The 11,131-nt window shown below is 38.8% G+C and overlaps 1 protein-coding gene across 1 annotated transcript; it reads left to right on the top strand.

Moving 5' to 3' along the window:
* LOC110049456 (MTOR-associated protein MEAK7-like) lies at window positions 1–9,661 on the top strand. Its single transcript, XM_020755242.2, has 6 exons — window positions 1–296; window positions 3,521–4,083; window positions 4,442–4,722; window positions 5,141–5,259; window positions 5,547–5,723; window positions 7,618–9,661. The coding sequence occupies exons 1-6, from the start codon at window positions 147–149 to the stop codon at window positions 7,723–7,725; spliced, it is 1,398 nt and encodes a 465-aa protein (XP_020610901.2). The 5' UTR covers window positions 1–146; the 3' UTR covers window positions 7,726–9,661.
* Window positions 9,662–11,131: the final 1,470 nt, after the last annotated feature.

Here is an 11,131-nt window from a genome sequence, read left to right as displayed (position 1 = left end):
ACCATTGCGTTACTAATAACGTTGCTTACATTATTGCGTGACCTGTTCACTAAGCTCGTTACCAATCTCCTTGAACGTCTCGCAGTGTTTACAGTTCACCATCATTTCAAAGATCGAGCGACTTCAGTGAGATCTCCACAAGAAATATGGGAATTTTGGCAAGTCGAGGAATAGAGTATGAAGACAGCTATCGTTCCTTTTCCGAGAAAGAACGCCAACAACTTTTGTCCCTATTCGACAGGCTGGCTACAGCGAACGAGCATGGAATAATGAAGGTAGAGCTTGAGCCGTTCAAGGTAAGGATATCAGCTTCATGTAAGGTCTATAAGATTGAATTTGAGCAACTATTGAAATTACGTCGTTAAAATTGTAACTTGAGCAATCCTTCCGCTTCCTAAAGAGGGACTTCTGTTCAGGAAAGAAAAGAAAAGTGTAAAATTCACAAATATACTGATGTAGATTACCTGACAGCTGAATTGGTTCACATCTTGTTTTTTGACGCAGCTCTTTGTGTTAATGCCAATAGTTTTGACGCCTTCGATTTCCAGCTGTCCATGTATTTTTGTTCGTTTCCCTTGAGTTGAAATCATTGAGGCTTATCTGTTCCTGTCATAACAAATTTTATTTACACAAGGGTGTGTTTTGTTTTTGCTACATTCTCATTCACTAGTGTTAGAAACATTTTTCCTGCTGCTGTGTTTTTCGTACCGAAAAAAATTTTAGTTTTAATTCGTAGATGTAATTTTAATTAGGAGGGGCTGGCTTTTGTGGACCGTGATTACCGTTCTTAACAGTTTTCTGAATAAACGTGAGCTAAACTAGAATGTTCATTTGACACTTTTCCACAAAAAATTCAATTTCAAGAATGGTAGAATTGTCAGTGGATTTCCAGATAAAATTGCATTCGATATTGACTGCTATTTCCAGTTGTATCTGGGTATAGGATATACATTGTCAAATAAATGTAGATAGATCTGATCTTTCTCAGCAATTTTTTAAAATCTTTTTCAAGGTACAAAAGAGGTCAGCCTGACATTTAATAAAAAGTGCTTTGCATTGCAAGCTAATGTAGCGTTTTCCAATTTTTGTGTGAGTACATGTACAGCAAATGCAAATCAGAATGCAACCCGTGTGGTACAAGGAAAGTGATCTGAAGAACATATATTACTTTCAGTAGTGTACAAAGTTTTAAAGCACTCACATTAACTGACAAATGTTTAACTTTTCCTTTTAGAGCATGAAATACAGTAGATATACTGTTATATATAGTGCTGACTTGAGGTAAACGTATATGTCATGCCCATATAAGGCCCATCATTTTAAGACTTCACTTCTAAAGAGCAGCTGTTCATGTTTATGACTCCCTACAGCTGCAGCTTATGTTATTTTTCTGTATCTTTAAAAGTGTAATTAAAGGGATCAATTAACATACAGAGTTACATACGTGCATGCCTTACTGAAAATCATTTGTTGGATAAAATCTAGAGATGTTGTTTTGTTTTAAGTTACAGATTATTTTAGAAGGTCATAATTTCAACTCAGTCAATATTCCCTTATTTGTGAAACAAACTCTTAGTACTAACTTTTACAGTTTGACATCAGGGAAAAGTCATAATATTTAATAAACAAGTATATTTTATAGTTTCAGTTAAATCTTAGCACTAATCTGACCATTAGTGGCCTCAAGGTACCAAAAATCTAACCGTATTTAAAACTAGATGAAGATAAAGGTTTAAGTTGCTGGTGATTGTGTTAATGTTTATGATCATGAGATGGTTATAAGACGAAAATCAACCAAGCCATTTTAGGTATGATTATTATAAATTCACTGGACTTTTTTCCAGCAATATATTATTTAGACGTGTCTTTTTTATGCATCACTTCTTTGCATATTTCCAACAAGGAAGATTATATTAGTTATAAGTAGTTTTCATATTAACTGACAGTAAAATTGCTAATTTCACTGGCTCAGATTAATAGAGCTTATCACAACATAATGGTCGTACATGTATTAAAGAATTACTTAAACTGCATATATATACCACTATCTCTATGTTTGTATACATACATGTTACACGGAGGTCAACATTTAAAAGTCGGTTCTGTTCATGAGCTTTGATATAATGATGCTGTGAGTAAGAGAATTGACATTTCAATAAATTGTGAATGTAATTGTAAATTTTCCATTCTTTTTCTTGCAGCTTCTCGTAACAGAAGTAGAGAACATTTTCTCCTTGTTAATATAAAGTTACATGTATTTACTATTATCATGAAACAAGTTTGTGCAAGTTTGAGAGAACTCAAAAAATTTTGGGAGAACTCAAGATGAGAATGTTTATAAATAAATATACATATAGTTTCAATTTGTTTATGGTGTGCAATTTTATAAATTTATTAAGTTTATGTCTTCTGCTGGGGTAACCCAAAAACACTGACCCCAGTCTGTGGACCCCCACTACACTGACAGGTCAACAGACTACCCCTACAGACCCCCTCCACAGACCACCCAACAACAAATGAAGATTTTACTTACGAGTTGTCTAAAAGATCAGTTGTGTTGGTGAAATTTTGAGTGTCATGCTATACAAATGTACCATACTTGGCTTTTTAAAATCCCCCAAAATAATTTCTGAGAGCTGTTTTCTGCAAAATGAGATGCCAATGGCAAAGAGAAAGAAAGTTCTTACCTTCCATGGGTGGCTGAATCCGGCCACAAAAGATGACCAAAGATTTGTTGTATAACGTTAGGGTCTTTTAAGCTTGTTTGTATCTGTTATTCCGTTGAGCAGATTTTGAAGTCTAGGATGACTCCATGAACCCACAGGAGAATGGGCTGGACATAAATGGCGGAGGGAAAGGGCACAAATTTCGAGGCCTCCCGGTCTCTCATAAATAGCCACAACAAAGGAAATGGCAGTGTGTAATGATGTAACTTGCCCTTGAACCTGAACCCAAGTCTGGTACATTTGCATAGCATAACACTCAAAATTTTGCAGAACACAAGTTATCTATTAGACACCCGGTAGGTCTATATTTGTTCTAATAATTTTACATTTACTTTTGGGTTTGTGCATAGAGGGGGTCCATAGGGTAGTCCATGAACCCAGTCCATAGTGGGGGGTCTGTAGACCAAGGGTCAGTGTTTTCAGGTTACCCTTTCTTTTGTTTTAATAGTAAATGTGTAGTTCTAGAAAATATCCATACCTGCCCAGCAGAAGCAATTTTTTACAAGACCCCCACCCCTCTGAAAATTCCAGTTAAGCTTCATACATTTCTTTAAATTTTTTGGTTTTACAGAATCCCCCACCCATCCCCCAGGAAATTCCAATCCCTTCTGTGGGGAGAGTATGGATATTTTCTTGAACTGCACAATATACTGAAACAGTAGAAAATGAATAAGAAACTGCTGAATGCTTTCAATGTAAAACATGTTTTAAATCACAGCATGAGAATGTATGAGCTTACAAGTACAAGTCAGTTTAAAATGATAATCATGTTGCTTTGTTTTGCTCAATTGCAGAACCATTTGACATGGCTTTTGCCAGAGCCCATCATTGACCGTTTCTTTAAAGAAATGTGCAATATTCAGCGGGCTCGTAGAGCTTTGAAAAATCCGCTGCAGAATGGACAAGTGGGAAAGGTGGCTTTCTTTGTGTCCATGTCTCATATCTTTAAAAGAAGCAGAGAAGAGAAAGCACACATATTTTACTACTTAACAGCTGATGTTGATCAAGTTGTAACCAGCGTAGAGGTAGAAGATCTCTGTAAAACACTATTGGATGCCTATGTAATTGCATTAAAGAAGACAAGCATTGGTGCAGAATGGAAGCTGCAAACAAATGCACAAGCAAACCATAGATTTGCCAAAAATGCCATCAAAGATCTTCTAGGGAAGAAAACAGATCCTAGTTGTGTTTCTCCTGAGGAAGTTGTCTCATGGTTTGGTAAGTTTCCACTGATTGAAAATTTGTTTCTTGCTGTGTCAAGAGCTTGTTTCCTTGATGTGGAGAGTCTGTTAGAAGAGAAGCCTCATGGACTGGATGAAGGATGTGAAGAGACAGTTGCACATGTTCAGTATGACAGGTCAGTACTGCAGCATAATACCTAAAGGTGGTGCATGTAATCTACAATGTAATTAAACTCTGTGACAACTGATAATCTTCTGAAACTGTGTTGCAAGTTTCGCAGGCAAATTCACAACCTGTTCCAGGTGTTTGGGTAAGTGGGAAAAACAGCAAGTCGTAGCAAGTAAAATATCATGTGTGCCCCTCCCCACCCCCACCTCCCACGCCTCAAACTAACTGAACACCTCCAGGGGAGGCTGATAGATTTGGGTTTTGAGTCTTTATTTGTACATAGGTGCTACATAGTTTTGTTGTTGTTCTTTTTTTTTATTTCATTTTTGTTTTTCATTGTCAAACTTCAACTTTAAATACGTCAGGTCACACATCATAATGCCATGCAAGTTTGAAGTGGATTTCAGTAAAATTGATTCACTGTTGGATATTCCATCTATTGTCCTCATTAATCATCACTTACCGGCATCACAGCAACATCGATGGCGGCTTTTGTTCTCAACTCAGATTCATGGTGAGAGCTTCAGTGCTTTCATTCACCAAATAACCAATCAAGGACCTGTGGTAATTGTGGTCAGAGACACTAGTGGACATGTCTTTGGAGGGTTTGCCTCAATGAGTTGGACTATCAAGTCTCATTTTGTAGGTGAGTATATACTATATATTTTAAGCTTATAATGGTGGAAAAATATGCTAAAGCCTAAAGAGCATTTGCTTAGGGCCAATTAGTGTCCCAGGAACTTATATCCATGTATTTGTGGTCGCTGGTGAGAAGCCTCTTCCCCTTGAATAACCCCAAGCAGTTTGACACACACACCTTAACTATACCCCAGGAGGAGGGGGCACTCCTTTAATGATGGACAAAACGAGGAGGCTCTGCCCAGAATGGAAACATTTTCAGACTGGGAATGAAAGGGTAGGGAATCTGAAGTGCACTTGCACTAACCGTTTTCAGTGCTTGCAAGATTGAAGGTAAAAGAACTGTATCTTTTATAACATTTACATGTATTTGGTAACGCATATTTTAATTAACCACATTATCTGTATTCTTAATCTCTCTGTAGGTGATAGCTACTGCTTTCTGTTTAGCATAAAGCCTAACATGGGTGTGTATCACCCTACTGGCTACAACGAGAACTTCATGTATCTCAATATGGGCATGCAAACAATGCCCAATGGACTGGTAAGCAGTGCAGAATTATTTAAGTTCAGGTGACCAATAACAGTTATTATTTTGTCCCATCACTGACTTGTCACTTAATAGATCAATACTACCATATGTACCCCGTATCTTATTTTAGAATAATTATTTACCAGAGCTTAATTTTGAGTTATATTATACATGTACATTTGTTTGCCATTGAGAAGAAGATTTTTAAAATTAATACTTTGTTCAATTCACATGTTTCTTTTGCTACCAGTAGAAAAATAGTGAGTAGCATCATGACATGAAAAGAATTTTTTTTGCAGGGTATGGGTGGTCAGTTAAACTACTTTGGGTTTTGGCTGGATGATGATTTTGGTTCAGGGCATAGTCGTGGTCAACCCTCCTGTACGACATATGGCAGCCCACAACTCTCTGCAGAGGAAGAGTTTAAGCTTGACAAGCTGGAGGTCTGGGGAGTCGGTGTACCCCCAGAAAATGAGGTGAGCTATAACCCAGGTTAGCCTTAACAATAAATGTAAAGCTGAAAAACGACACACGCATGTTTTGATATAAAATCAAACGGGGCGAGAATAGGGAGTTCAGTTGCCAATCAAGGGCTTTAAGTACTGAATGATGTTTTCTTAGCTTCCAATTGTACTCATCAACAAAAGAAGAGCTTAAAGAATGGTGCCGAGCCACGAGCAATCTGAGCCGAGTGCGTAGGGTACCCATGACAACCCTGTGTGCGGCAATTACCAGACCCTGTCCTCCAAGGTGCTCGGAGGGCAATGGGCCCGCGAACAGAGTGGAGGCGAGACCCAGACCCACCAAACCTTCCATGCCCCAGATCCATAGCCAGACGAAAGGTAGAAACTAAAGCCGGCTACATCACGATGCCCAGCACAACAAATGTCGGCTTGACGAGAAACAGCAAGATCGTACCAAGCCTGGCAGCGTTGACATGGACTGAGCCAGTGCAAAGAACTAAGGCCTAGAGACAGAAATAACTATCACTCTCTAGCGTAGCAGAGCTTTGTCATGACCTTTGTTCGTTACATGAAGGGAAGCATCATGGAGAACAGACTAACAACATTCACACATAACTGAGCCGACAAAAGCCACTCAGATTGGACGTAAGCCAAGCAAAGGCCTGACAGTCACTTCAGATCCCAGTGGATCCGAACTAAGTGATCAGCTAGTAGCTTAAGACACGAGCTGCTTCAAAAGTCGTGACAGCGAATCCGCAGTGCTCCAGATCTTGGATCTGATGGTCTGGGATGCCGTTCCTATCAGCTTCGGTTGCCGCTCCAATGCGGAAGCTGTGGCTGGAAAAATTGCCTTGAATGCCAACTGATGATACGATGCCTCGCAACCACGAAGACAATATGACATGGGATAATGGCCGTCCATCACGAAACAGAAACAAAAGGCCTGGAGCATCTCCCGTCAACGACAAATAAGCCAAGAGAGAATGGATTGCACACAGAGGGTACTCGCCCTTGCCTATGTACAAGAAAAAGCTCTTGCGGATTGTAGCTGTTTTAGAAGCCTTGATCCTGAAGGAGATGTATCCGAATCATCTGTTGGCTGCACCTAGGTGGATAGCAGATGAAAAACTAGCAAGATTCAGGACGGTAAAAGAAACCAAAAACAGCTAAATTACACGCTGCCTAAAACATGCAGTGGTCTGGAAGGCTCTAGTCCAATGCACGAAAAATCACCATCAAGATGTCGTCTGTAACTGGTACTGAAGTATAGCCGAGAAGCATCACCTTGTCTAAGCATCCGCTGTAACCGCAAGCAATTAGCAACAGGATCAGAAAAGCCCTGTTCAATATGCAAAGAGTGAACCCCCGACTGATAAACCTTGCTTTAATGCTTTAATTGGATACTCCTAAAAAACAGTAAAAAACTATACTAGGAGGTTTAATGTTAAACTTGAATCTATATATCAACTATATCAACTGGATGGTGTAATGTTGAACTCCAACAATCAAACTCTTGTTTGGCTTTAATTTTAGTATTTGTTAATGTCTGCACCAGCACTTAGAAGAAGATATATTTGTATATGATCTTTCATATATTCGCTTGCAAGATCATAATTGTTAGTCTCTCTTGTAAGTTATTTCAACATTGGACAGTTGAGAGTGAAGTAATGTAGTTATCAAGGAATTTTGTTCCTTCTTCATACTTAACCCAGCAATTGACGATTCCACTCCACACATTTCAATGGACAGTGTGATGTATCCTTGATAAACACATAACGGCATAAACAACATTGCAGCTCTCTGTGTTCTTAATTATTCCCATTCCTTTTTTCTTCCTTACTTACTTCCTTTGTTCCTTTGTTCGTTCATTTGTTCATTTATCTATATTTTGTCCCGTCTGTTTTAGTTGGAAAAAAAGAGTGTATTGGACACAGAGATAGAAGCCAAAGCCTTCTTGGAAGTGATGGGCAAGAAGATGCACAGTGAAGGATATAGAGAGCCAGAGACAGACTAGCTAAACCATGACAGAGATCTTATGATAGAAGTTTATCATGTAATATTAAATACTGTATTTTCTGGATTAATCGCCAGGTGCCGAATAAACGCCGGGTGTCCCAGGTAGATTCGTTCATAAGATCCGCGAGGAATTTACATTCAAAGTATAATAAACTTTAGGTATGGTTCATTCCGGTTTCATTCATCCATTCATTCGTGATTATATTTAGCTCTCAAAAATAAGATAGGAGAGGAGGGAGGGATTTAATCGAGAAAATACGTACTTGCATTTAGAATGTCTTACTGTTCAGCTTTTTATCCAAGTACAAACATAGTTTCAGACCAAGACCTTGCTTTTTAGCATCTGTATTTGTTTAATTTAAAATGGAAAATACTTCCAAAATCAATCCTGGGCCAGGAAGCTTATAATTTATTTGCCCAGGACATTCTCTTTTTCATAATCAGTCTTTCAATGGGATTTTGCACGACAAAAAATGAAAAAATTAAACAAGACTTACTTCCCTGTAAAGTGAAGTTTGATTGGAATCCTATCAAGTCATCATACTGCTCCAAGAGATCTCTGCTTGTGGTGGCCGTATTGAACAGGAGGGCGGTGCTATCCATGATAACCGTGAGAGTTAACTTTGTTTTTGACATTTCGCCATACTGGGTAGAGCTAACAAGCTTAGCCGAGCAACAAAAGCTCCTGTACTTTTTGAAACACTCAGTCCATCCTTTGGCTTCGACGTGGGAGCAAGTCCCACACCTCTTCACTGGCACTCTTGACGTTGAGAAGCGTGATATTCTGTTGTGATAAATATGTGTCCATACTCTCTTAATGTCGGTGGAGAGGTCATCCGTCAACATATTGTCAATTATTTCTGTAGTTTTTCACTAAGTAGCTGGGGATTATTTCGTGTTAGGTAGATAAGCCTGGCTCAGGTTCCCTACGATGTTGGTCTGGCTCTGAGACTCCGAGTCGGAGCAACAGTCACCCAGTCATTCACAGCTGTTGTGATCTGACTGATTTTGCTTGTCTGTCGGGATTTGGTTGATTTTTAAGGACGATCTTCAGGCTGTCGCAGACGGAAATTTTTGCTGCCGCCATCAAGTTCTAATTTTTGAGCCCGAGGGTGTTGCTGAGGGATCCCCCGTCGTTGCCGACATGGATAACGACATTAGATACCGACTGGGCAACTTTTTTCTCAGAAAAATTTGAGAAATCTGCGAAAAAACAGCGACATATTTGTCCGGAATACTATGATGTCCGCGCCGAAAGCACTAATTATGCGCATGCGCGTAGCCATCTCATTGGATCTCTATACAGTAATGATGAGATAGAATTTCAAGTTTTGAACAATGAGATTAAATACATGCAAGCTATACGAAAGGGGCCTGACACTTTACAATCAGTTGACATGTGTCATGTGAGGGGTGGGGATCTTAAGCAGTGGGTGTGGAAGAAAGGCTTTCCATGGGGTGGGGTGGGGAGAGTGTTGTAAAGTGAAAAAATTATCCTGACAAATTCACAAAGCAATTTAGTTATTGTATAAAATAGTATCCGAAGTAGAAATTAAGTAATATCAATGAATATTGAATGCCTCAGGAGTAATAATTAACACTACACAGTGTTGAGTCAATCCCGTATTATGATGAAAGAAATCTGAACAAACTCGTCCAAGTTAGTTAGAGGAGCCTGCATCCATCTTCTTCTTGTCAATAGTAGACGCACAGTGTTACAGGAATCTTGATGTATGATAAAATCGATTTTTAATTACAAGAGTTATTTATTCGCTGAGATATTATTTATTATTGAATATCAGTTAGGTAATCTTTAACTGAAAACGACCTTAATTCAGAATTTTAGTATACAATGTACGTGAAGCAATCTCTGTATATTTTGTGTGTGGTCACATCATCAGCAGGGCATTAAAGTTTAAAGTTATAAACAGACACTTCTGAGGGATAAGCTCATTTGAATCCCGCAGAAACTTTGCGCTGGAGGCATACATCATCCTTTTTTACAACACCTGTGTTGGTTGCCAAAGAATGGCTGGTGTTTTCTGGGTATAAATTGGCTGGGTATAAAGGGTATAAATTGCTTACTAATTCATTTTGCTTGCACCGGAAACTTGAAGAGTCTTACAGGTTGCTTATGTCGTCTGTCACGGCAGTGAGATAAATATTTGATCAACAATGGCCAATTAAGAAACTTCAATCTTATTGGCAGCAATTCACCAAATGAAAAATGTTGTAGAGCGGTTTTCATGTGAAGGTCGAAAAGTAATTGGAAGTGAAACCAAAAGCAACCGTGACTCGTTCGCATACGTTTTCCCGCGGTACGCGTCAACTCCGAGTTCTGATTGGTTCGCTGGATGTGATTGACTAGACTGATTACTTAGCTTTGCTTTTGGTTTTACGACACTTAGTTGAAAACCACTTTATAGATCGTTTTCTCTGTCTCCCAAAATAAAAAAAAAATTCCAAAACCATTTACGGGGTAAAGTCAAAAATTGTGATAGGAAATAAATTAAGAAGACACTTCTCCAAGTTTTGGGTCTCTGCGTTTTCCCAAACTTCAGATATTCGTCGAAATGTTTTGCAAAAATTTACAGAGGCCAGTATGGAGCCACCATGTTGACGTGCTGCGTACTCTGTGGTACAACAATATGGCGGCCAGAAAATAGTGTAAACATCTTGAGCTTACTTTGGCTATCTAGGCGACTGATTTTCTGAACTCAACAAACAAACGTTTGCTTAAGCACTTTTCCTAATACTTTAACTTCTAAAAGGCTCAAAATCGCGATAAATTCTAGTTGTGCAACGCTTTCTCGTTGTATACCATGCAATATCCCACGAGTCAATTGTGTTTTCTCGGTATGTATACCGAGAAAACAAGTAACAAGTAGGACATTCCATGGTATACCACAAGAGAGTGTTACATAACTATCTTATAACATGCCATAGAAAATATATAAGCCAACACAATCGATGCGACATACGCGCGACACATGATGGGAAGGTTGCGAGTAATACCGTCGAATATACAACGGCTTTCCTGTATTCTGATTGGATGTATTTTCTATGGCAAAAGCATATATTTTTCGAGAAACGTAATCGTAGTTTTAAGTCACGCACCGCCACAACTCTGAAATTCAAAATGGGCTGAGCACGCTGCTGAGGTGAAAAGTTGGAAACAGGTATAAATTTAGTATTTCTTATACCTGGTGAAAATTAAAACTTTGGTGGCTCTTTAGTTTGGATTTTAGAACATGATGACGTCAAGTGAAAACGATCTACAGTAAATAAATGTATCTCTGTGATTTTACGATGAAGTTAACGCGGTTTTTTAAAGGACTGCCCGTGCCAGTATACCTTGCAAGACAGATTCCCCTCTTTATATGTGCGGTTATGAACGGAGGTTC

The sequence above is a fragment of the Orbicella faveolata genome, unplaced genomic scaffold (genome assembly GCF_042242905.1).
Source record: "Orbicella faveolata isolate gen_17 unplaced genomic scaffold, um_ofav_v1 contig_3, whole genome shotgun sequence".
Taxonomy (NCBI): Eukaryota; Metazoa; Cnidaria; class Anthozoa; order Scleractinia; family Merulinidae; genus Orbicella; species Orbicella faveolata.
The sequence above is the reverse complement of the archived record's forward strand: the minus strand, read 5'-3'. Positions and strand labels throughout refer to the sequence as shown.

Coding starts and splice junctions, on each gene's coding strand:
- LOC110049456 (XM_020755242.2), top strand. CDS start 147: ATGGGAATTTTGGCAAGTCGAGGAATAGAGTATGAAGACAGCTATCGT. Junction 4,723..5,140: donor TATCAAGTCTCATTTTGTAG/GTGAGTATATAC, acceptor ATCTCTCTGTAG/GTGATAGCTACTGCTTTCTG. Junction 5,260..5,546: donor AAACAATGCCCAATGGACTG/GTAAGCAGTGCA, acceptor TTTTTTTTGCAG/GGTATGGGTGGTCAGTTAAA.